Genomic DNA, 26,680 nt, shown 5'->3' on the forward strand with positions numbered 1-26,680 from the left:
TAAAAAATTCACACCAATCTGTCACAAACTCTTCAATAACATAGAAGAGGAGTGAACACTTCCAAACTCATTTCTAAGATGTATTACTCTAGTAGCAAAACCAGAAAAAGACATCACAAAAAAAACCTACAGACCAATATCTCTTATGGCTACAGATACAAATATCCTCAAGAAAATATCAGCAACCCATATCCAACAACGGATAAAAAGAATCATACACTGTGACCAAATGGGATTTTTACAAGAATGCAAGGATGGTTTTAACATCCAAAGGTCAACATAAAACACCCTGTTAACACACACAACGAAAGGACAAAAAATGACATGATCATTTCAATAGATACAGAAAAAACATTCAATGAAACTAACATTCTTTCATGATAAAAACACAATCAGCAAACTAGGAATAGAAAGGAACTTCCTTAACCCGATAAAAGACATCTACAAAAAGCCAATAGCTGACATCATACTTAATGGTGAAAGACTGAACGCTTTCTTTTTAAGATAGGTTAACAAGACAAGGATGTCTACTTTTGCCACTTTCATTCAATATTGTACTGGTGTATTAGGTGCATTAGGCAGGAAAAAGAAATAAAAAGCATCCAGATTGGACAAGAAGAAGTATAATTATCTCTATATATTGATGACACACTATCTTCTATTTAGAGAACTATTAGAAGTAATAATGAATTCAGCAAGGTTGTAGGGTACAAGATCAGTATGCAAAAATATTTGTATTTCTGTATACTAGCAATGAATATTCATAAAATGAAATTACGAAAGCCAGTTCATTTCCAAAAGCATCAAAAAAGATACCTAGGAATAACTTTAAAGAAGAAGTACAAGATTTATACAAATGACAAACATTACCAAAATGATAAACATTACCAAATGTTTGGTAATGACAAACTTACCAAGTGTAATGACAAACATCACCAAAAGAAATGCCAGAAGGACCTAGATAAATGAAAAGACATTTCACGTTCACAGATAGGAAGACTTAATATGGTTAAAGTGAATATACTCTCCAAAGCGATCTACAGATCCCATACAGTCCCAATTAAAATCCCAGCTGGCTATTTGCAATCATTGATAAACCGACCCTAGAACTCATATGGAAATGCTAAGGACCCAGAATAGCCAAAGTGACCTTGACACAGAAAAACAAAGTTGGAGAATTCATACTTCCTGATTCCAAAACTTACTACAAAGTCACAGTAATTAAGCAACTGTGGTGCTGGAACAAGAATAATTCTATAGATCAACAGAACAGACAGCCCATAAATAAACTTTCATGTGTACAGTTGATTTATTTTGATAAGGGTGCCAAGACAAGTCAATGGGTAAAGAACAGTGTTCTTAATAAACGGTGCTGAAACAAGTGATTATCTAAGAACTAAGACGGATCCTTTTCTCACACCATACATAAAAATTAACTCAAAACGGATCAGACATCTAACCCCATGAGCTAAAACTACAAAGCTCTTGGAAGAAGGCTGCTGTGCACATTAGATGAGGCAATGGTTATTTTTAGATGGAACCTCAAAAGCACAAGCCACAAAAAAGAAAAATAAAGTGGACTTCATCAAAATTAAAAAATGTTATGCTTTGCAGTAAACCATCAAGAAAGTGAAGACAATCCTCAGAATGGGAGAAGATATTTGAAAATCATATACCTAGTAAGAGACTTGTATCTAGAAGATATAAAGAATGCTTACAACTCCATGGTAAAAAGACAACCCTATTTTTCAAAGTGGGCAAAGATCTCAGTCAACAGGTCTCCAAAGAAGACCTACAAATGGCCAATAAGCACACGAAAGATGCCAAACATCATCTGCCACCATGAAAATATAAACCAAATCCTCAATGAAATATCGCTTCGCACACACCAGGATGACTACCATTAAGAGAGATCCTGAGGATGTGGATAAATAGGACAGCAGGGTGGAGAAGAAGGATGGAGAGTGGGTCAGGATCAGCCACTGTTACACCTGTATCATTACATTTTATCAAGCACCATAAAGAATAAAGAAGTGGGGCGCCCGGGGGGCTCAGGCAGGTAAGCATCTGGCTCTTGATTTTGGCTCAGGTCCTGATGTCACTGTTCATGAGTTGAGGCCCCGTGTCGGGTTCTGCACTGGCAATTTGGAGCCTTCTTGAGATTCTCCCTCCCTCTCTCTCTCTCTCTCTCTCTTCCCCTTCCCTGCTTGTAATCTCTCTCTCGAACAAATCCCGGAGGCAAAGGCCCTGCAGAGCTTCCCTAACAGAACGAGGGGCCTCATGGGGCAGGAGTGGGCCGCGGGGAAAGGGCAGAGGAGTTAACCAAAGGCTGCCCGAGATGAACGTGGCCAGTTCAGGGCCCCAACACCTGAGCTCCCGCACACCACCCGGCGACACGGCCAAGCGGTGACTCCCCTAGTCCGTGAAGAATGTGGGCGTGGCCTCAAGAGACACAGATCCTGCAGTACCGCTGGGCTCTCGACTGCCACCGTGGGAAAACACCCCTCCAGATCCAAGTCCTTCGTTCCTATTTACAAATGAAGGCGTGCGGCGATCTGCCGAGCTGGCCCTGGCCCGTGCGCTTCCTTGGCCCGTTGGTCTTGGCTGCTTTCCCCAAAGGTCCTTCCTCCTGGATTCGGGTAGCTGGGGGCTGAAGGTGCTCCCGTCCCCTCGGCTCCCTGGAAGAGGGGTGCTCTCCGCACCCACACCTGCTTCCTCGGGAACTTCCACCACCGGCTCCTCGTGCAAATCTGCTTCTCCTCCCGCTCAAAACCGGGGGTGGGCAGCCAAGGATTACGTGATGTACAAGGAAACCCGAACAGTGAACCAAAATGCGAGGAAATAAAAACTCATTTCCTGGGGGGGAAGGGGGGGGGGAATCTGAGATGCGGTTGCATCCCTAAGACTATAACAGATTACTCTACAAAAGGAACAACCCAAGAACAAAAAGCTTGACATTTAAAAATCCGACGGCCAAAAGAAGGGCATCCACCAAAGGCCAAATTAGTGGCGTGCAAGGCCCAGGTCATGTCCCTGAACAAGGAGCACAAACGCTGCGCCACGGCGGGTAGGAGGGAAATGGTTCGACTGGTCCCGCCGTACAGCCCCTGCGGCGGCCGCTGTCTTCGTCGTCTCGCCGACTTTCCCAGCAGCTTCTTCGGGAGGCAGCCCCTCCCCCCTCCGGCAGGCCTGGGTGGGGGGAGGGGAGGCACGTGACCCAGAGAGGACCAATCCGAGTCTACCTCCGGAGCACGCGGCTCCCCTCCCCGGGGCCGAACGATCGGCGAGAGCAAGGCCAACCCAGAGGGCCGCGGATCTGAAGGCAGGGGTGAGGGGAGGAGGGCGAGAGACTGAGACAGAAGCAGGAAGGGCAGACCGAGGAAGAGGCTGGAGCCCGTGGACGCAGCAGGGCAGGGAGGGAGCCAACAGTTTCCCAAGCCGGTTACATCGGTGTTTCCACCGCCTGCCAGTGTAAACGTTCTGATTCACACGTCCTTTAAGAACGACAGAGATAGGAAAGGAAGCAGGGAGACGTAAATAAAGGCATTCTCCCAGAGGAGAAAGACTTGTCCTTCGTATTTAAGGCCCACGAGATGCCACACAGGACCAGTGAGGAACACTGCCACTGAAACCCGGGCTAGTAATCGTGTAAAAACACAAACGAGACACGGGTGGTACCCCCCCCCCCCAAGCCCCCCATCAGATGTCACAGTATAAAATCTCAGATAGTCTCGCACACAGTAGGCGCAAAAACAAAACCAAACAAAACCCCAACGATTTAAAACGAGCACGTAAGTGTTCCATAACGAAGTACTAAATACATGCAGAAATGACTATTACACACATCTACAGTTTAAATAGATATGCAGTTTAAAGAATAATTAAAAAGAACACCTGTACATCCCCCTCAACCAGCTTAAAAAGCAAAATATCGCCAGCCAGCTTAAGAAAATGAATATTATGCTTCAAAATCATTTGGGAAGGGATGGGGACAAGTGGAGGAAGGATACGAATGAAACGGTATTAGTGGTGATTTGCTCGAATGAAACGGTATTAGTGGTGATTTGCTCGTTACTGAAGGTGATGGGTACATGGGGGCTCATAATACGGTCCTATTTTTATGTATGTAAGAAAGTTTCCACAAGAAAGAGAAAAAGGCAGGCAGGAAGGGAGGGAGGGAGGGAGGGAGGGAGGGAGGAAGAAAGAAAGGCAATAGCACCAACCACCTCTGAAATCTCTAGCGTGTGCTTCCCAGAATACAGCGGTAATTGCTCATTTAAATATGTCATGATTTTTGGTGTCCCTTCTCCTGTTGACACACGTTCATGGTTTCCAGGTTTTCGCTACTGTGAACAGGCTGGCTGTGAGCACCCCACGTGAGCACTCGACTCCCAGTGTGTCGGTGTGTGTCCCTCTAGGAGCACATCTCCAGGGGCTGATGCTGGGTCACAGGGAATGCACATAGTTCCCTTGACTGGGCAACGCAAAGTGCTGTTGAAAGTGATTGCACTAACTGACGCTCCTTTAGCACCCAAACTGGAAGGATACACCCTATAATATCACCAGTGACTTATCCCCGGGGAATGGATTTTCTTTCCTGTAATTTCCAAATTTCATAGAACAAACACGTTTCAGCACCTTTCAATTCGGAAATGCCTGTAAATACTTAGTGCCGCGCAACATAAACGTGCTGTGAGTAGACGCAGGGTGTGTTGTAGCAGCCCCCCGCCCCCCACCCCGCACGCCCTCTTACCTCCAGGCTCCGTTTACCACCTCCAGCTCCAGGACGGTCTGCAGGCGCTGGCACTGCTTGGCCTCCAAGGTGATGGTCACCCTGCACTCCCCCAGAGCAGGGATCTGGCCGCCCGAGGGCTCAATGTCGAAGGGAGACACCTGATGTGGAGGTCAGTCGAGAAGGACGAGGAGTAAGGACAGTTGGAGTTGCAGAACTGGTGGCTTTCCTGTCCCCACCGAGATAAGGAGCACCGGTCTGACTGAGGGCCCCCCCCCCCCCCCACCATGGCCGCCCTGCCTCGTGAGGGCGGCACTGAACCTGCAAAGGTCACACCCAGGAGGGTGTTTCCCCCTTTGGTCTCTTCATTCCAGGAGACAGAGACAGTGAGTGCCAGGCACTTGCCTGCAGGGCAGCCTGCCCACCCGGCGGGGGCCCGCCTTCGCCTACCCCCACCTCCCACCCAGCTGCCATGTGGCCGGGTCGGGTCCAGGGCGCTTGTCTTGGGCTCTGTGCTCTCTAGCTTCTGACGGCTCACCTCCCCGGCACTGGTGGGAGGGAAGGGCTGGCCTAACTCTCAGTAAAAGTAGTTCGTGGGCTCAAGTATGGGGCCCAAGCTCGGCCAGTAAAGAAGAGACCTTTTGCTTCCCTTGGTCTTTGTTCCTCACAGGCATCTCCCCGGGAGTCCTGGGGGGCGTGCTGTAGGCCAGGACTGGGTTTCTGTGCCCCTGACCTGAGCACATCCAACAAACCCCAAATCCAACATTATTTTTGAGAGCTCGAAAGAATAGAGTACAGAGAACTGTTGAGACAGGATTCGTGCCCGCCTCCATTGGACATAAATCCTTATACATGACGAAACCGATGGCTACTTCAATTACAAAGTGTTGTCATTCTTCACAGTGGGAGAAAAACCCAGGCTGGGAAGCAGAGAACTGGGATCCGATGATTCCACCACCCGCTAGCTGTGTGACCCTGGAGAAGCTGCTGTCCCTCTCTGTCTCTATCCAGTAAGGACGTTGGCTGTGGTCTGTAAGTTTCTAAGCGTGCTCTGGGAAGTCCCAGAGTGCCTAGGACAGGGGACTAGGATGTGGGGAGAGGCGGGATGGGGCAGGGGGTGCCTAACAAGGTGGCCAGAGCGGTTACCCTTTATGGGTGTGAGCCTGGAGGGAAAGCACTAAACTCCAAGCCTATGTAACGGGGCGCTTGCATGCATTGGTTCTTGGCAATGGTGTTGGTGATTTGATGCAAAGTTTCCTAACTGCTAAGTTTCGGTGCCCCGCTGGAGACATGAGGCTGTTGCCTCAAAGGACAAGGCCGGTCAAGTGGAAAGGAAAAGTCCCCGAGAAAGGGAATACCTGCTGGCAGGTAAGATGGATGTGTGGCCGCACCCGTCTTTCCTCAGCTTCTGAATATGGAGGAGGGGGTGGGGGGCAATGTTCTGACCCGGAAGGGGGCAAGCAAGAGGGGATCTCGGCAGGAAGCAGTCAGAGGGAGGGTGCTTTCACCACACAGACCTAGTCAGAGCCTCACACACGGACCACAAGGAGCTAAGGCAGCTTCTAAGGAGCCACGGCTGCCACCTGTGTGAAGAGTGGGGGCGACCCGCCGTGATTTACAGCGAATCCCTGGCAGCTAGGGAGCGACTGAAGTTTTGTGCCACTTGCTCTGGATCTCACATTGATTTAAAGGTCCGACGATAGGGGCGCCTGGGTGGCTCCGCCGGTTAAGCATCCGACTCTTGGTTTCGGCTCAGGTCGTGATCTCAGGGTTTGTGAGTTTGAGTCCCACGTGGGGCTCTTTGCTTGGGACTTCAAATTATTTTTTATTTATTTTTTTAAAAATTTTTTAACGTTTATTTATTTTTGAGACAGAGAAAGACAGAGCATGAACGGGGGAGGGGCAGAGAGAGAGAGACACAGAATCAGAAGCAGGCTCCAGGCTCTGAGCCATCAGCCCAGAGCCTAATGCGGGGCTCAAACTCACGGACCGCGAGATCATGACCTGAGCCGAAGTCGGACGCCCAACCGACTGAGCCACCCAGGCGCCCCGGGACTTCAAATTAAAGGCGATGATGATAATACTTAATCACTTTTAGTATTTTCCGTTTTTATAAGAAAAAGGGAAGGGCTTTGAGTGGAAACGAATCCTGTGTTCTTTCTCAGAGCCCTTTAGTTTGGGCCCCAAGTTCATGCCCAAGTGCCCCCTGGTGGTGGTACTCAAACTGCAAGCACAGTCCCCAGGAGGTTTTGAACTTTTGAGGCGAGCCCCTCCCACCTTCCCCTTCCTAGAGGCCCGGGAGCTTCCCGCCCAACTCAGCTGCCCATTTTCTTCCTAACTCAGGCTGCTTTTTAAAAATGTTTATTTATTTTGAGAGAGAGAGAGCGAGCCAGCAGGGGAGGGGCAGAGAGAGAGGAAGAGAGAGAATCCCAAGCAGTCTCCGTCCTGTCAGTGCACAGCCCGACGCAGGGCTCGAACCCATGAACAGTTAGATCATGACCTGAGCTGAAACCAAGAGTCTGATGCTTAACTGACTGAGCCACCCAGAGGCCCCCAGCTTGTTTTGACAGAAGGAGAAACCCCTGTCTTATTTCCACATCGGATGGTAGAGAAAGGAACAGGAAAATCCAGTTCAGGATTAAGTTCTGCTGTAGAGGGGACCCCAAGTGCCTCACAGATGGGGAGAACTGGGGACACTGCCGGGAGGGAGTCACCAGGCAGGCTCTTCCTTTCCAGCCTCAACACTCCAAATGCACCAGGACAGGTTTCACTGTCCCTACCCCACGGGTCAATAGGCTTGTGTGTGTGTGTGTGTTTGGGGGGGGTCCATTTAGCCAGAGGTGCCTGACTTACACTCTCCTGCCTTCCTTGGAGGCACACCAGGCTCTCCTTCATGCACCACGTGGCTGGGAGCTGGCTGATGTTCTGGATCTGGATGGTGTCGGTGGCTTTCTGCCCCAGGCGTAGCAAACCAAACTGAAGGGCTGAGGCTTTGATGACAAGGGCCGGCCCCTGAGACATCCAGAGGGGCCTGTCACCGGGCCGCCTGGGAGTGGGGGCTCTGTGCCCTACCCCTGCCACCCTTCTGGCCCACCCAGCTGCCCAGCCCCCCAAACAGCACCTTAAAGGCCGCCTCAATGTGTAACACCACCGGTGAGGGTGAGTTTTGGATTTCACACGGCAGGTCCTGGCTTGTTGGGCCGGGGACACCCCCGGTAAAGCTCAACTCAAAATCCTCCACCTCGCTGGGCTCTGGGAGAGAGGGCAAAGTGAGCTGGAGAAAGGGGGCGGGGCAGTTTCCGGCTGCGGCTGGGCCCAGATGTCTGGCCTTTGCTGACTTCTCGTCCACTGCTTGTGCCGGGCTGCGGCCGGAGCTGATCCCGGGACCCCCCGAATGCCTGCACAGGCCCCTCTTCCTCTCAGGTCTCCTTCCCCAGCCAGCCCCAGGAGGTGCCCCCGGTACCTATGGTCCCTGCGCAGGGTTCCACTTCAATGATGTGGCAGTCACTGACCTTCCCCCACAGGTATCTGATGGGGGACTTGCTGTTGTTCCACATCTGCAAGACATGCCCCAGTCCAGGCTCCCCGGGCACTGCCCCTGCACACATCTGTACCCACCGAAGGACTGCGGGGCTCCGGGCTCACAACGGGTCCTCCCGACACCCTCCCTCCCCGCTAATCCTTGGCCATCAACGCCACGCGGCAGGGTCCATGGGCATCGTGTCCTGCCAGAGACCCAGGAGCGCAGGAAGGCTTCCGCAGCCCTATCATTCAGAGGATGCTGGGGAGCTGGTATGATGACAGACGTGCCCAGTCCGGCATCGGGTTACAACCAGTAAGTTGCCATCTGCCCCTCCAGCTGTACCCCGCCACCCCCCCCCCCCCCCATACTCATGCCAAGTTCAGCCCAGGCTCGGGAGGGACCACAGCCTACCTTAAAGTCTTTCTTCACATTTATACCAATGTAGTTCTCCCCGGGGATGATGAGGGCATACGGTTCTAAGAGAACCTGGAAAGGTTCTACCGAGCCTTTCACCTCGATTTCCAGGACAATGACGTCATCCGCAGAGCATGAGCAATCCTTCAGGGTTTCCAATTCCAAGCTGAACACAGACCCGCCGGGAGCTCAGAGCCGACGCAGCCCAGGAGCATGGCCCTCCGTGCCCCTCCCCTCTGTCCCTTGCCTGGGGTCTTGTGAAGAGGAAGCACTCCCCCCCGCCCCCCCACAGCTCCTAAGCGCCCTCAGATCAGAGGCCCAGCCAACCAGTGATGAACTCCCGTCACAGTACTGGGACGGGGCCCCTTGCCGCTGCCTCCAGGGACCACACCGCAGCGGCATGGGCACCCAGCCCGGGGTCTCTCCACGAGGCTGACTGGAGGCCCACCCTGACCGTCTGCCCGGGGCAGAGCTGGTAGAGGTGCCCCCACGGGGCACAGCCTCGCCTCGTTAGTCACCGCCGCCCAGGGCCCACTGAGTGGAGCCCGGCGAGCTGTCCCCCGCGGCTGAGCCCCTCCAGGCCTAGGTGCCAGGACAAGGCAAAGCTCTCCCCCGTGTCAAAGCCTGCCGGGGAGCGGGGGGCTCCTTCACCCCTTCCCGTTGCCTTCCCCAGGACCCCCAAGGAGAAGGCAGGCCCCGCTGCCCAGCCCTCACGCAGGGCCCAGCCCTCGCGCAGGGCCCAGCCCCCGCTCACCTCGTGGGCTCTGGGACTTCTTCTAGCACCATCTGGAGCACACTGTGAAAATCCCTCAGCTGCAAGACAAACACAGCGCCCTGAAAACAAACTGCCCTCCGTTCAGGTGGCCCCGGAGAAGCCGGGAGCCATGGCAGGAATTCCTTCTCCCCCTGGCCTAGCTGCCACAAAGGCCTTCTGGAAAACACAGTGCTGCTTCCCTGCTACCTCCCCCCTACCCTAGGGGAAGAGGCGTGGGCCTGCCAGGACGGGAGCCAGGACTCAGGGGGGCCGCCGCAGACTCCAGACTGGTGTTCCTCCCTCGGCTGCGCCCGAGCGGACGGGAAGGAAAGGCCCTCCAGACCCTGACGTTGCCCACCGGCAGAGCCCTCAACCGTGGGCGGCACCACACCCTCCCAGAACAGTGAGGCCGGGGTGCGGAGCTGAGAGGCAGAGGGTCCCAGGGCACCCCCTTCACACCCAGCTCTCACTCCCCTCTCGAGTCACACACAGGGCCTCGCACTGGAGCCCCCCGTGTGAACCTTGTGCTCTGCACCTGCACCTCACACGCCGGGGGGTGCCGGGGGCTGCCCAGGGGTGGCTCTGTTGTCGACTTAGCGGAAACACGGAAGACACCAGAGCCGAGGAAATGAGCCCAGGGTCTCGCGGCAGACCGGGCGTGTGCACGGTCAGGACCCGGCCAGAGAGGCTGCTTCGTCCTCCAGCCCCACTCTTAGCTACGGGCCGGCCTCAGACGGTGCCGGGATCTCGTCAGGCTCGGCTGTGGCCTCAGTGTCACTGAAGAACATGGGCGAGGGGGTGGTGGAAGTACCCCGACCCAGGCATGCGTGGCTACCACGATGGCATCATTTTAACCTCACGAGGAGAGAAGCTCAGGATGAACTCGTGGTCCGTGTGGGGGCTGAGGACCCCTCTCTCGGGCAGGACGGAGAAGGCCGTCTCCCTGTCAGGGTGGTACTTGAGGCTGTCCATGCTGTAGGTCTCTCCAGGCATTAGGGGCTGCAGGTTCGGCTTCATGATCTGCCAGTGGAAGGCCAGCTCCACATGCCTGTGGGGGCAGGGGATCCAAGGCTGTATCCCACCCCTGCCGGGACCCGGCTCCCCACCCCGTGCCTGGCCCGGCCCTGCTCTAGGAGCGAGCAGGAAAGGACCCAGGAACAGGAAGTGGCCAGGTCAGCCCTGAGGCTCGTCCCGTGGAGGAGCCTGGGGAGCGCGTGGGTCAGAGAGTCTGCCAGAGACCTCCTAAGAGAGCTGCCCCCTTCCCACCATAGCAGTTGGGGGTTAGAGCCACTGCTCAGGAAACTCAGGAAATGGTAAACACAGGGAACGAGGCCCTAACTATCAGGCTACAGACCCTAGGAAATTTTTCTGCAGTGTCTCCTACCATGTGAGAGTTCCAAAGGTTTGCCCCATGATGAACTCCCCCCTCCACTGCCCTCCACCTCTCCAGCTGTGGCCTCCCAGGGCGGCTCTGTCCGGCACTGGCTGCCAACAGAGCAGGGACAACTGCATGGGGGTGGGGAGGCAGGACTCTGGCACGCTGCTGATGGGGAGGGACAGCAGATGGTAAGGCCCGGGGTCACCCGGGAAGCCTGGCTGGCAGTGAGAATTGAACCCACTGGCCACAATCTGATCCTGGGACGTGGATGGCTTCCCCTCATGGGCATGGCAAGACCTCTCTGTAAAACCGTTCTGGGGCTAAGGGTAGTCCAGGATAATCTAGAACACTGCCCACTATAACCTCCTGCAGTGAGGGAAAACATACGTATCTGCTCTGTCCAGTGTGGCTAGTGACACGTGGCTAGTATTCAACATGTGACTGGGGCCACCAAAAAAGTGAGTTTTAGTTTAATTTTAATTGATTGCAACTTAAATGGTCACCTGTGGCTACCATGATGGACAGGGAAAATCTGGACTCTCCTGGCCCACTGGGAGCTCCGGGCCAGGCGGGGAAGGAGAAAGGGTGCTGTTGAAGGGTACTGCCCAGCGGTCACTCACGTAGCGTTTCTAATAATGAGCTGTTTTCTAGCTGTGGACTGAACGTTCTCCGGCTCAAAGCGTATGAAGTGCTGGGCCGTTAAGTCTGTAAGCTCTCCGGGCTCTGGCTGACTTTCTTCACCAGAAACATAGATCAGATCCAAAGCAACCAGCTGCCCAATTCCTGACACAGTAAGGTGATAAAAAGGGCTGAAATCAGGACTCTGTGGCCAAAGGCTGTCACGGGATCTACGCTACCATCCACATGCAACTGGCCTTGATCGTGACCCCAGGAGGTGGACATAAGAGGGTAACAGGGGCCTTCAGCACGCAGATCCTGTCCCCACATCTTCCCAGACCAAAAGGAGGTGATTTTGATAACCTGGTACATAGTGGGTACTCAGTTAAATGCTTGCTGGGTCAAACTGGAAGGAAGGAAGGAAGGAAGGAAGGGAGGGAGGGAGGGAGGGAGGGAGGGAGGGAGGGAGGGAGGGAAGGAGGGAGGAAGGAAGGAAGGAAGGAAGGAAGGAAGGAAGGAAGGAAGGAAGATAAGTAGGTATGTAGGTAGGTAGGCGGGTGGGCATCTTGGGGAAATTTCAGCAGGATGCCCCAGAACCTGAGGTGGCCTGGGCGCACACACAAGCCCACCTACGGTCACCAGCTCCTTTATCTGGCAGTTGTCGCACACAATGATGAAGGTCTGCTCTGCCTTTTCCAGGCTTGTCGGGAGGAACGAGACCTGGGGAGAGAAGGGCTGTCGTTCAGGAGCTTCCCCCTCTCAGACACGCACCCCTCCCCTTATTCTCCGCCCCTCGTTTCCCTCTCTGCTGCTCCCCCTTCTCCCGAAAGCCAGGGCGTTCTGCCAAGGCTCCACCCCAGGCTAAGGCAGGAAGCAAGTTGAAAGGCATGAAGAAAAGGTTCACAGAGACTGAGATGCAAACAAATGACAACACGTTTAACCTCATTCATGATAAAAGAAATGGAAAGGAAAACCACGCAGAAAACATTTTCACTCTTCATACTGGTAAAGAGCAGAAAGTTAGGAATCGTAAATGCAACAACAAGATATCTTCATTTTCTCCAAAATCATCTGGAGGGAAAGGGGGGGTTGGCTGGAAGAGATGGAAGGGTGTAGATGCCATATGGTTGGCCAAGAGTTGATAAACGTTGACGTTGGGTACTGAGGACACAGTGATCATTAAACTATCCTCTCCGTCTTTGTATATGCTTTAACAGTCCATGATAATAGTTTTTCCTTTTTTTTTAAAACAGTTTTTCTTTTGAGTCTGACAACACATTGTTGGCAAGAGTGTGAGAAAACAGGCACCCTCATATCTCCGCATGGTGGCGATTTTGGCAATGTGTATTACAATTTGGACCAGCAGAGACCCCCGAGACAGCAAAACCACTTCAAGGACTGTAACCTGCTGGGAGACTCATAGTTGGACAGAGTGATGTATGCAGTCACCAAAATGGCCAGAGATCAGAAAAAACCTTCATGTCCATCAGTGGGGGACGGCTGACCTGAATCATGGTTCGTTCACACAGTGGAATACTATGCAGCTGTGAAAAATACGAGACTGCTCCTTAAGATCTAGCAGAACTGGGGCGCCTGGGTGGCTCAGTGGGTTAAGCATCTGATTCTTGGTTTTGGCTCAGCTTGCGATCTCATGGTTCGTGAGCTCGAGCCCCATGTCAAGCTCTGTGCTGATGGCACGGAGCCTGCTTGGGATTCTCTCTCTCCTTCTCTCTCTGCCCCTCCCCTCCTTGTGTGCACGTTCTCTCTCTCAAAATAAATACACATTTAGAAAACAAAGGTATAGCAGAACGGTGAGTGGGCAGCGATGTGTGGGAAGGAAAAGTGGGAACAAAGGAAAACACACATGGGGTATCTCTGAAAGGGCGTTCAGAGGACCCGGTGAGGTTGTGGATATCTGGGTGGCTGAAAAGCTGTAGTGGAAAAGGACATTTGACCGTTTATTCCCATCTCTGGATTTTAGTCACGTGAATTTGTTTCTTACTTGGAAATATGAGTACGTTTTAAGACAAAACCCCAAACAATGAAAAAAGAAAATACACAAGGAACGCCAAGGGGAAAAACCTCCTCTTGACTCCTCACTGCTCCCCACAGGGTCCTGCTGCTCCCCTCTGCCTTTCCCTGGGAATCAGAGGACGGTGGCGTGAGGGAGGTGTCCTGGCCTGGGCCGGGGGTGACTGACCCCAGTTTCTTAAAGCCACACCTCAAGGTACTGACATGGCCTGGACCAGGCAAGAGGACCCAAGCCATCCCCCAGCAGCAGGCGAGGACTGATAAAGCCCTATGATGCCCTGAATTGGCCTCATCCCAACTCCAAGAGCCAGGTTCTTACTGGGGATCAGATCTGCACAGACATGAGCATGACAGCATCACTCCAGGGCTCCAGAAGATCCCATCAGGCACTTGAAACTGGAAAGCAGCTGATACAGGGAAGCCCTCCTTTTCACCATGAAAAAGCAACTTACAGCAGTGGTCCTCAGACTTTCTGCACACTGCAGAGCTTTAAAAATCCTATGCCTTGGGGTGCCGGGGTGGCTCAGGTGGTTAAGGTTCCAACTTTCGATTTCAGCTCTGGTCACGCTCTCACAGTTTATGGGATCAAGCTCCACGTCGGGCTCTGCGCTGACAGCACGGAGCCTGCTTAGGATCCTCTCTCTCCCTTTCTCTCTCTCTGCTCCTCCCAGGTGTGCTCTCTTTCTCTCTTTCAAATAAATAAACTTAAAAAAAAAAAAAATCCTATGCCTCAGGCAAACCCCAGACCCATTAACTCGAAACCTCAGGACGGGGCCAAGAGAGCAATGTGTCTACAAGGTTCTCAGGAGGCTGCGATAGGCAGCTACGTTTGAAAACCCCATGGCTCTTGGCTCTCACTGTCTGATGCCATGGCGTGGTCCAAATCCTCCTCACCAGAAACCAGACAGCCTTCACTCTTGAGTGTCGGTGCCTCCTCCAGCAGACTAGCGAGGAAGGCCACGTACGCTTGTGGCACGGTCGGATTCCTGGGCGAGGGAGTCAGGGAGGGCGAAGGTGTGGAACGAGAGGGGCAGGGAGACGTCACCGTTTCCCACAGACCGTGCTGGGGACCAGTGAGTAGGTGTGATGAGCCCAAGGGACCTCTGAAAGAAGCTGGTTGGGAAAGGATAAGCCCACAGCCCGCAGATCCGACTCCGGGAGCTTTAAGCGGACGTTCAGAATAAGGCCTAAGGAAGCCAAGCCTTGCAGACTGTATAACCAAGAATTAAAGAAAAAAGAGGACAAAGCCACTGTCAGTCCCCAGACACCAGATCTGGCAGGGGTGGGGGCTGGTATCCAAGAGAGATTGAAGAACCAAAGGACGATCCTGGAGGCAGCTGAGGTGGAAGGGACCCCCCCTGCTAACGGTGTGGACAGGCAGCACCCGGGGATCATGATGGAAATGCTGGGGCTGTCTCCACTTGCTTTGTCAGAGGGATCATAAGGCAAGCAAATCGCCTCACCCCCACAGAATGTGAGACTATGCTCCTACACAGAAACCACCCTGGAATGGGGGTGGATATTCAGGTCATGAAAACACAGAGGCAAAATGAAATCATGCAAGCAGTTGAGGAAACAGTCGCGGCCAGTCGTAACAAGGAGAAAATACACGTCATGTCAATTACCTACCTCCACATATACGGCCTGCCCCGGAGCCAGCTCAAACATGGAAGGCAGGATTCCAAAGGGAGGTTGCTCAACGAAGCCCAAGGTTGCGACAGCCTTAAAGAAAAGTGGGAAATTACACAAGAGTGCGGAAGAGGTTGTAAAATCCAGCAGTTAAGATTAGACACTTCTCTAAACATCCATTTTGCAATCTGAAGGATATTAAGGACCATCCGGTACACAGTCGGTGAAGAAACTGAGGCCCATCCGTTCAGCGAGCACTCGCTCCACCTTCCCTGGGCACCAGGCGCGCTTCCGAAGGCTCCCAGAACCCCTGTGAGGGACTGACCACCGGTAGGAGGAGGAAGGAACACCACTGACAAGCGCTTCACACGTGCAGCAACAGTGTGAGAGAAGGCCTCATCCAGGAGATGGGCTCCCCCAGGACAGTCCCTTCCCCACCACAGTGCCCGGTGTGGCTGGTGCCAGCTTGCGTGTCTGCCTCCATCCCCAATCTGCCCCGGGGGCTCGAAGCTGCAGCCAGAGCCGAGGGGAGCCCCCACCTCGCTGGCAAGGCTGCAGCTCAAATGCCGACAAAGGGAGCCGTCTCAGCAGGCCGGGGACACGACCCCACACCTACGGGACCCCGGCAGGTAGCAGAAGTGAGCGAAACGTGTGTCCTCGGAATCTATCGCTTGTTTTCCAGAGACACAGTTACCAAGAAATATCCCGCCCACAAGAAAAACAACCGTGTGCACATGCGGTCCACGGTGCAGTGCCGGGCTCCAGCCAGTGGGGCCGCGGTGAGGCCTGGCCCAGTGCTGCCCGGCTGCCAGTTTTTCAGAGACTGGAAATGCAGACTTTTACATGAACTCTCCCGGCTTCTCAAGGTCGTCTCAAAAAATGTTTTTAAGCACAGTGCCAAATAAATATGCACACAGAATTCAGTCCAAGAGCTGCCACCTTGTGACCCTGTATCTCTTAAACCATTGGCGGGGCGCCTGGGTGGCTCAGTCGGTTAAGCGTCCGACTTCGGCTCAGGTCATGATCTCGCGGTCCGTGAGTTCGAGCCCCGCGTCCGGCTCTGTGCTGACTGCTCAGAGCCTGGAACCTGCTTCGGATTCTGTGTCCCCCCCCTCTCTGCCTCTCCCCTGTTCATGCTCTGTCTCTCTCTGTCTCAAAAATAAATAAATGTTAACAAAAAAAAAAAATTAAAAAAAACAAACAAACATTGGCTACAGTGGTGACCGCCTGAAGGAATAAATTCAGCGACACGTGAGCCAGGCCTGGGAGGGTGAGGGAGGTGAGACCACCCGCCCAGGTGACACGGGTGTCAGCACCGGACTCCGTACGTCTGGATCTGCATGTGGATCACGGCAGCCGGGAGAGAGGGTACGCCGTTCTTTTTCCCGTGTGTTTCCCATCACAGGTGCACTCCGGCAAGTCCCCACGGGGTGGCGGTGGGGGCTTTCCTTTGCCGGATTCGTTCTCGCTCCGGGTAGCAGTCTGCGGTCACTTACCCTGAAGCTCAGCGGCGGCCAGCTCTTTTTAGGCATGATGCAGAACTTGCCGACGCTGAAGCCCACGTTTTTGCACAGGAACCTGGTTATCTTCATTCCCCCGATGAGGCAGTAGCCACAGTCCAATACCGGTGACACTGCAGCCATAGGAAAAGACGCCCATGAGAAATAACCCGTCCTCCGGAGAAGCCCCGCTGTCCTTGTTCTCCTGAGGCCCAGCCAGAGCTCAGAGCAGCCGTGGCCCGGCACCCAGAGCAGAGTATGAATGGGGACACTCCCTGACCCCCACTCCCACGTGGCAGCCTCCATGCACTGAGGGCTAGGACAGGAGTCTGTGCCCACTGTGGACTCAGGCCTCGGCCAGGACCACCCAGCATGGGCCTGGGGGTTGTGGTGAGAGTCCTAGCTTCTAGTCTGTGCCCAGGCTTGTAAATGAGGGGGCCCAGCCAAAGCTGGCCTTCCAAGGAAACGCCCCCCCCCCCGCCCCGGCCAGAGCCACAGAGGCGACATCTGCCGAGGGCCCCGGGCACCTCTTTCTTGCCTCCGTGTGGCACAGGCCCTCGGGGGTGTCCACGAGTCAGAGGAGCCCATGCTGGAGATAGCTGGGCTGCCAAACTCCTCTCCTCATGCGTGCGATTCGGAGTCAGCCTCCACTGGGAAGTAGGACAGTTGGGGTCTGACACCGTGCAAAGTCTGCATGGAAGCTGCTAGTAGGTCCCTCCTTAGGACCCAGAAGCCCCTCCCCAAGAGGACCAAGTCGTGCGCTGCCACAAAGGGGCCCTGAGAGGAGGCAGCCTGACTGAATCGCGGGGAGGGCAGCGCGCACACTCACATGTCAGCACTGGGGGTGGCCTCCGGGCTTGCAGGGGGATCACGAGCGTGTGGGCTGACTGGGTCTCAACTAAAATGAAATCATCAAAATCCCCGAGGCAGTCGGGAGAAAACTGGACGATATACTGGCAGGTCATCCCAGGGGCCACCATTCCGCCTTTTCCTGGGAACATCCCTGTGCATGAGAAAAGCAACCGATGAGGACCTGGGGACCAGCCGGCCACCAGGGCTTTGACTCAAGGGCTACAGACGGCAGCCAGAGGGTACAGGGAGTCCCCACCACAGCTGGGGCTGCTCCATGAGTAGATGCTGTCTGGGCCAAGGCCACGGCGATGGCAGAACAAGGGCACGCGAGGGGAACAGGCTGTGAGGGCAGGGAACCCAGGTGAAGACACCAGGGTTTGGGGCAGGGAGCAGGCGGGTGGGGGTTGGGGGCGTGGGGGACATGGTCCACCTGGAATAGTTAGGTGAGGCCATGCCTGGCCTGATGGGACAGCAGAGAGCCATTCGAGCTTCTGAGCATGGTGGGGGAGGGGAATGACTCGATCAGGCCGTTCTTGGGATTTAAAACACCGTGTTCACGGAAGCTGGAAGGCCAGCTGGGAAGCCACCGCAGTGTTAAGTTTAAGTGACGAATGAGGACGGCCTGACCGGACGCAGCGGCAGAACGGAGGGCGAGCAGAGAGAGGGCAGGCCCGGGCCCGGAGGGGTGACTGGAGAAAGGGCCTGGCAGGTCTCAGAGACACGGTCAGGAGGATGGGCTGGCGGGTGGGCAGGCTACTGGCAGAGCACGAGAGCCCCAGGGACTCAGGGAAACGCGGGCCCAGGCCCATCAGAGGGCCACGCGGGCCGGTGCCAGGAGTGAGCCCAACACACAATTCCGAGGCGGTCCAGACCGCGGCTGGGCTGACTCACCCAATCCCAGCGCGAAGAACGGCGTCGACGGCGGGATGACTCTTAGGCAGCGGCTGGCCGCGGTGGTGTTCTGCAGCGAGATCGCCATCTGCCCAAAGGTAAAGGGGAGCCCTTTTAGACAGCAACACACACGGACGAGCGACCCAAGGCCCGGACGGACTACCTAGCGCGGAAAGCGGGCAGAGGTAGAGATGAAATGAGTCTAGGCTGGCCAATGGGCACATGGGGATTCCTTTTGCCCATCGATCTACCTTTGATTGCATCTGGAAAAAATACAATACGAGGTGAACCGGAAGACGGGAATAGATCTGACCTTGGCTTTGCCGGCTTTACAACAGCTGCTGTGTACGGACTGTCCGCCATGTGCCCCATCAACCTCACAATAACCAGGAAAAGGTGGGAGTTCTCGCTCTCTCACACCGCAGAAGCTGAAGCTCCCAGACGTTCCTTAACCCGTGGTGTTTTGAGATGTGAGCCCAGGATATCGGGCCCCAACGTCCTGCCCACCTGGCCTCTTACTTGCCGACTTTCCCCCTACGTATATCCCTCTGGGCCACTTCTTCCCATGGGCACAGCGAAGAGGGCTATAGGCACCTGTATGATAAGGTCGTAATCGGGCCTCCCTCCAGCACTCAACCCATCCAACCCTATCAAATCCTGCCTTCTCTTCTTCCTCTCTCAGACTAGGAGACCCCCGAGGGCAAGGCCTAGGATTCGCGCACTGCTAACCCCCACCAGAAGAGGAGCTCGTACGCAAACATACCTTTTGCTTCGATTTTGTGAAACATTACACCGGGGAAAAATGGATAAAGTATAACATGACAAAAGCCAAGTTTCCATCACCCAGTTTAATAATAAATCATAAAAACACATGGGGCGCCTGGGTGGCTCAGTCAGTGAAGCATCCGACTTTGGCTCGGGTCATGATCTCACAGTTCATGGGTTCGAGCCCCGCGATGGACTCTGTGCTGACCGCTCAGAGCCTGGAGCTGCTTTAGATTCTGTATCTCCCTTTCTCTCTGTCCCTCCTCCACCTTCTCAAAAATGAATACACATTAAAAAGTACAGAGGAAACCTACCCTAGCCCCCTTGCCCTCCACCGATAACAGCTACGTAAATTTGAAGTGTGGGCCTTCACACTTTCATTCATAGGTATGTGTTCCTAAATCAACACTTGTCCATTGTTGGCCAATACAACATTTGCACCAGTCTATCTGTGAACCACACCCAAGTGTGCAGAGAACCGTATTATGGTTTTAATCTTCATTTCTCTGTTTTTAATGATAACTAGCACTGTTTCATATGTTTATCTGCTATTTGAGGTTCCTCTTGTGTGAGTTGTCTATCCATATCCCTTTACGATTTTGCCATTGTGTACTTTGTCTTTTTCTTGTTTTTAAAAAATGTTTATATCTTTATTTTTGAGAGAGAGACAGACAGAGAATCCCAAGCAGGCTCTGCGCTGTCGCACGGAGCCCAACACGGGGCTCAATCCCACGAACTGTGAGATCATGGCCTGAGCCAAAATCAAGAGTCAGACGCTTTACAGGCTGAGCCACCCAGGCGTCCCTGTCTTTTTCTTATTGATTTGTAGGAGTTCTTGATATATTCTGGGTACTCATTCTTTTTAAGGTACATGTTATAAACAATCTCCAAGTTCATAACTCATATATTTTGAGGTACAGTCTCCAAACTTTTAATGTAAAATTTATCAGCCTTTTGTGGTTTGTGCTTCTGTTTCATGAAATCTTTCTATATCTCCTATATTTTCTTCTTTAAAATTTATTTGAAGTCTTTGCTGGAAAGTACTTCGCTTAGGGTATGGAGTGAGGTAGGGATTATATTATCTTCCGTGCAGCATGGATGCTATCTCAGTCTTGTCTCTGCAGGGGTGCACACGTGGACGGAATAGCCTGAGCAACAGCATGTGCAGTTCCCCCCATCAGGCTGCTGTTCCTCAGAAACATGGAGCCAGCTTCACCCACTGCTGAGATGACCAGTCAAGGTGTCCATGGCAGCAGCCGGTCCTCGCATCCACTGAGGCATTAAGACAGCCTTGCTCCAGGGGCGCCTGGGGTGGCTCAGTCGGTTAAGCATCTGACTTCAGCTCAGGTCACGATCTCACAGTTCATGAGTTCGAGCCCCGCCTCGGGCTCTGCGCTGACAGCTGGGAGCCTGGAGCCTGCTTCAGATTCTGTGTCGCCCTCTCTCTCTGCCCCTCCCCCACTCGCACTCTGTCTCTCTCAAAAATAAACGTTAAAAAAAAAACAAAACAACTTTACGACAGCTTTGCTCCAGCCACACAAGGCAATCCCCTGGCCGGTGAAAGGCAGGGGCCAGCGGTTTACAAGGCTTCTGAGGGGATGTGCGACAAGCACAACGAAAACGTCAACTGCATTTAATGGCAGTCAGCTCACTGACACATTCTCAGATTGGCTCTTCCTCCTTCCCCGCACTCCCTTTCCTCACTCCTCTCTAGAGATGCAAATGACAGCACCTACTCTCCCCGCTGCAGGCTCTGCTTTGTGGGGCACCCCAGCTGTGACAGTTGGCATCCGAGGAGTCCTAAAGCAGCAGACCCTTAGGATGCAAGTCGAGAGTTGGCTCTCCCAGCAGTCAGGTGGCAATCTAGGACTCTAGCTGCCGGGCAGGAGGGTGTGGTGAGCCCTGGTACGCAGTGCACCACAATTGGCACGGTTGTCACCCACGGCCAGCTGAAATGAGGTACAGGTGGAGGTCAGGCACTGAAACATGGGGTAGCTACAGTGCCCGCAAGGTCTGGGGCCGCAATAATTATAAGGGCTGCAGAGTGGGCTGGCTTTCCTTAATGGCACTGGAAGGCCCAGAGGAAAAGATGACAGGCTCAGAGCAGCGAACTGCCAACTCGAGGCCCACCGTGAGGACATTCCTCGCATTCCTGGTTACACACAATTTGCTCGGGTGTCTGTGTGGGTGTGCACACGCGTACTCCTCGCTTGATTTGGTTTGCCATTTTTCACCTGGTATTTCTGCACCTATGTTCTTTTTTTTTTTCTTTCAGACGCCTTCTTTAAGTTAGCAAAATACTGAATGGAAACAAAAGACCAAGTATATGAAAGCTATAACCCCCTGGCTTACAAGGTACGGCCTCTATTCCCACCACAACCCTTCAGCCTTCCGCTCACAGCCTGGGTCCCGTCTGCCCTCATGTCAGGACGGAGAAGCTCTCTCGAACCTTCCGGGGGCTGGGGACTGGGAGTGTACCTATATTCCAAAGCAAATCTGGCCCATGATTTTCATTGTCATAGGTCCTCATCTGGCTTTGGGGTCAGTGTAACATTAGGCTTAGTCTGTTCAGGCTCGTGTACAAAATACTGTAAACCGGTTGGCTTATAAACAACAGAAATTTATTTCTCACAGTTCTGGAGGCTGACAAGTCCAAGATCAAAGTGCCAGCATGGTCACGTTTTGGTGACGGCCCTCTTCCCGATTCATAGCTGGGGCTTTCTCACTGTGTTCTCAAAGTAGTGGAAGGGGCAAGGGATCTCTAGAACCTTTTTTACAGAAGCATTAACCCCCGGGGCACCTGGGTGGCTCAGGCGGTGGTTGAGGTCCGACTCTTGATTTCGCCTCAGGTCATGATCTCATGGGTTGTGAGATGGAACCCCACATCAGGCGCTGAGCTGACAGTGCAGAGCCTGCTTGGGATTCTCTCTCTCCCTTGCTCTTCGCCCCTCCCCCACTTGCACCCACGCACACTTAGGGTCCAGTGCACGCTCTCTCCCAACATAAAATAAACTTAAGGAAAAAAAAAAAAGCACCAATGAGGCCCCACCCTCGTGACCTAAGCACCTCCCAAAGGTCCTACCTTCTAATACCATCCTCTTTGAGGGCTAGGGTTTCAACATATAAATTCTAGGAGCACAGGAACATTCAGATCATAGCAGGCTCATCACCCAATAATGAGGGTATTCTTTTTCTGGTCTCTGAAACAGTTTATACTCAATAGGGGTTAGTTTCAATGGCTGGTGATGGACACCTGTCAAGTGATCTGGGCCTAGCGTTACTTTGGCTAGAAAATGGTTTTGTTTTTAGTTATTTTCATACAAGTTGGACGGTCACATAGGTAAAGAGTCAAAGGTTTTGGAAACAGAAATCCTGCCTTCTTCCCCTGAATCCCTCTCCAGCCATTTCCTGCAATACCTTCTCCTCCTTTGGCTGATCATTTCAGAATATGTCTCCAGGGGCGCCTGGGAGGCGCAGTCGGTTAAGCATCCGACTTCAGCTCAGGTCACGATCTCGCGGTCCGTGAGTTCGAGCCCCGCGTCAGGCTCTGGGCTGATGGCTCGGAGCCTGGAGCCTGTTTCCGATTCTGTGTCTCCCTCTCTCTCTGCCCCTCCCCCGTTCATGCTCTGTCTCTCTCTGTCCCAAAAATAAATAAAAAACGTTGAAAAAAAAAATTAAAAAAAAAAAAAAAAAAGAATATGTCTCCAAAGGGCGTGCCACTTTTTCCTCATTTGTATGCACGTCTTACGGATCGAGGATATGGATATTCTCTCTCTCCTCTCCATTTCCAACTCACCATACGATATGCCCTTCCTATCCCCCATCTTTCCAATGTAAGTTATATAATATTACTTGGTTAGAACAGTCATTGATGTTTACCTTATTGTCACTGTGCAAATGATATTCACAACCGAGCATGAAATTGTCTCTTATATAATTATTGTCTTTCCAGAGTTAATAATCAACGATTATTTTAATAGGTACTTGTTAATAATTAAGTCTCTCTGCACTACTCTAAAAATCTCTAAGATGTCCAGATATATCAGGGACCCTTAATGATCCCCCCATAAGTCACCCCCATAAGTCAATCTATGCTAGAACCTTCTGGCCTCTTCCAGTCTGGGCTGCTCTCCTGCTATACCTACTGCTAACTATCACCCAGGACAACCCCTGTGGCAGATTTAAGATACATCCACAAGTTCTTTGACACTCCTCCCATTGAGAGGTGAGGTCTATGCCGCTTCCCCTGGAATCTGGACTAACCTTAGTGAGTCACTTGTAACCTACAGCATGCAGAGGAAATAGGGACTTTCTCTACTTGTCTAAGGTAACCTCCAAGGTTAGGTCATACAACCTCCATCTTGCTTGCTGTGACAATCACTTAGAAGCTCGGATACTCACTCTGAGTTGCAATGTGCGGTCTGATTACACTGAGGTGGCCACTCGGTGAGGAAACCCAGGCCGTGGGGAGAACCCACGTGTCGGTACTCTGGTAGACCCCCTCAGCTGCCTACTGACAACCAACCACTTGCTATGCAAGTAAAAATGCCTCAGACAATTCCAGCTTCCGGCTTCCAGGTCACCCCTAGGCCCTCTTTATAGCTGAGGCCTCAAACACTGTGGAACAAGTCATCCCCACTGTGCCTTATCTAAATTTCTGATCCAAAGAATCCGTGAGCATGATAAAACGGTTGTTTTAAGTTGCCAAACTTTGGGGAAATCTGCTTTGCAGCAACAGCAACTGGAAAATCATTTAACCATTAGGAATCCGGGGATTTCCCTCCCCTCTCTCCTATGCTGGATCTTTTGTTTTTCACACACCAGCCCTCCTCTTCCTTGGTTTACTCCCTGATAGGACAGCATGCTCGCTAACGGTTTCCTCACGAAGGGTGCGTGGAACATACACTTGTAAAAAAAACTTTACAATTTTGAAAATGTTTTTATCTTTAAACGTTGTCGTTTAGTTGGGTAAACGACATATGGACATAGTCATATACCTAACAAATGCAAGGCGCATTTCTAAGAGATATCACTGTGGTCCCTGGGTGGTGGCTCAGCTGGTTAAGCGTCTGACTCCTGATTTCGGCTCAGGTCATGATCTCACGGTTCGTGAGTTCGAGCCCCCCTCTGGGTTATATGCTGGCAGTGCAGACCCTGCTTGGGATTCTTTCTCTTTCCCACTCTCTTTGCCCCTCCCCCACTCTTGCTATCTCTCAATATAAATAAATAAAACTTAAAAGGTCTAAGAGGTATCACTAGATATAATTCAATTTATGTAACAGACTGTGGCAAACTGTATTTCTCTTTTTGGGAGGCTTGCTCTGGGGAAACCAGCCACTGTGCTAGGAGGAAAGGGGGGGGGGGGGAGGAGATGGAAGGAACTAGCTGATGTGGAGAAGCCACAAGGGGAGGAAGTGAGATCTAAGCTGAAGGCCAGCATCAACCAGCAGACACGTGGGTGAACGGCCCTTCAGAAACTTCTAGCCTCCAGTCTTCTGGTTAGGACTCCAGACATCACAGTAGAAATAAACTGTCCTTACGATATCCTATCTGATAAGCAAGCAAATGTCTGTTTACACCACTAAGTCTTGGGGCGATTTGTCACATGGTTGTACTAACTGGAATACTGAATATATTAAGATAAAATGAAAGTTGCCCTTAAAACCATGCCAGAAAGGACCATTTCAAGTACTTTTTTTTTTTCTATCAAGTACCCTGAACCACTTTTATTCTTAAGCTCCAGAACATAATACATCTGAGATATATGCCTTCCCCTGTATAAATGCTTAGAATCCTGCAACCATACAGACATCCACTTACTGTGGAGACTTGACCCTGAGCCTCACTAAAAAGCCACTAGATGCAGAGGCTTCCAAGAGTAGAATTTGATTCCAAGATTCATCAGATGACTGTGGGGGAAGGGAGCCATAAGCACAGAATGGGAAGAGGCAATGTGGAATTAGACGGTAACTAGAAGATCGGTACAAAGTCATGATTTTATTATTTTTATCTTTTAAATATTTTTTAAAATTTACATCGAAGTTAGTTAACATATAGTGTAATATTGATTTCAGGAATAGAATTTAGTGATTCATCACCTACATATAACACCCAGTGCTCATCCCAACAAGTGTCCTCCTTAATGCCCATCACCCATTTAGCCCACCCCCCTCCCACAACCCCTCCAGCACACTGTTTTTCTCTATATTTGAGAGTCTCTTATGTTTCGTCTCCCTCCCTGTTTTTATATTGTTTTTGCTTCCCTTCCTTTATGTTCATCTGTTTTGTATCTTAAATTCCATATATGAGTGAAGTTATATGATATTTGTCTTTCTCTGATGGACTTATTTCACTTAGCATAATACACACTAGTTTCATTCACGTTGTGGCAAGTGGCAAGATTTCATTCTTTTCGATTGCTGAGTAATACTCCATTGTGTGTGTGTGTGTGTGTGTGTGTGTGTGTGTGTGTGTATGCATATGTATACCATACATATGTATGTACATATGTATATATATACCACATCTTCTTTAGCCATTCATCCATCGATGGACATTTGGGCTCTTTCCATACTTTGTTTATAGCGCTGCTATAAACATTGGGGTGCATCTGTCCCTTGAAAACAGCACTCCTGTATCCTTTAAATAAATAGCTAGTAGTGCAATTGCTGGGTTGTAGGGTAGTTCCATTTTTAATTTTTTGAGGAACCTCCATACTGTTTTCCAGAGTGGCTGCACCAGTTTGCAATCCCACCAGCAGTGCAAAAGAGTTCCTCTTTCTCTGCATTCTCGCCAACATCTCTCACTGCCTGAGTTGTTAATTTTAACCATTCTGACTGGTGTGAGGTGGTATCTCATTGTGGTTTTGATTTGTACTTCCCTGATCATGAGTGATGTTGAGCATTTTTTCATGCATCAGTTGGCCATCTAAATGTCTTCTCTGGAGAAGTGTCTGTTCATGTCTTCTGCCCATTTCTTCACTGGATTATTTGTTTTTTGGTGAGTTTGATAAGTTCTTTATAGATTTTGGATACTAACCCTTTATCTGATATGTCATTTGCAAATAACTTCTCCCATTCCGTAGGTTGCTTTTTAGTTTTGCTGACTGTATCCTTTGCTGTGCAGCTTTTCATCTTGATGATGTCCCAATAGTTCACTTTTGCTTTTGTTTCCCTTGCCTCCTGAGATGTTGTTGAGTAAGAAGTTGCTGCAGTCGAGGCCAAAGAGGTTTTTGTCTGCTTTCTTCTGGAGGATTTTGATGGCTTCCTGTCTTACGTTTAGGTCTTTCATCCATGTTGAGTTTATTTTGTGTATGGTGTAAGAAAGGGGTCCAGGTTCATTCTTCCGCATGTTGCTGTCCGGTTTTCCCAACACCATTTGCTGAAGAGACTGTCTTTATTCCATTGAATGTTCTTTCCTGCTTTGTCAAAGATTAGTTGGCCATACGTTTGTGGGTCCATTTCCGGGTTCTCTATTCTGTTCCATTGATCTGAGTGTCTGTTTTTGTGCCAGTACCATACTGTCTTGATGAGTACAGCTTTGTAATACAGCTTGAAGTGCGGGATTGTGATGCCTCCAGCTTTGGTTTTCTTTT

The 26,680-nt window shown here is 51.7% G+C and overlaps 1 protein-coding gene across 2 annotated transcripts in view; it reads right to left on the reverse strand.

Annotated features, from left to right (window-relative positions):
* Positions 1 to 26,680, reverse strand: part of DLEC1 (DLEC1 cilia and flagella associated protein) — a 91,437-nt gene that overhangs the window by 19,476 nt on the left and 45,281 nt on the right. For both annotated transcript variants that reach the window (XM_078432506.2, XM_078432505.2), the window contains exons 7-19: positions 18,322 to 18,409; positions 17,408 to 17,581; positions 16,576 to 16,712; positions 15,080 to 15,172; positions 12,049 to 12,139; positions 11,422 to 11,584; positions 10,279 to 10,471; positions 9,424 to 9,482; positions 8,667 to 8,835; positions 8,196 to 8,289; positions 7,854 to 7,984; positions 7,586 to 7,744; positions 4,754 to 4,893 (exon numbers count right to left, since the gene is read on the reverse strand). In XM_078432506.2, coding sequence (XP_078288632.2) covers positions 4,754 to 4,893; positions 7,586 to 7,744; positions 7,854 to 7,984; positions 8,196 to 8,289; positions 8,667 to 8,835; positions 9,424 to 9,482; positions 10,279 to 10,471; positions 11,422 to 11,584; positions 12,049 to 12,139; positions 15,080 to 15,172; positions 16,576 to 16,712; positions 17,408 to 17,581; positions 18,322 to 18,409 — 1,691 coding nt within the window. The remainder of the gene's footprint in view (positions 1 to 4,753; positions 4,894 to 7,585; positions 7,745 to 7,853; positions 7,985 to 8,195; positions 8,290 to 8,666; positions 8,836 to 9,423; positions 9,483 to 10,278; positions 10,472 to 11,421; positions 11,585 to 12,048; positions 12,140 to 15,079; positions 15,173 to 16,575; positions 16,713 to 17,407; positions 17,582 to 18,321; positions 18,410 to 26,680) is intronic.

Source organism: Panthera onca, chromosome C2 (genome assembly GCF_046562875.1).
Source record: "Panthera onca isolate mPanOnc1 chromosome C2, mPanOnc1 haplotype 2, whole genome shotgun sequence".
Lineage (NCBI taxonomy): Eukaryota > Metazoa > Chordata > Mammalia > Carnivora > Felidae > Panthera > Panthera onca.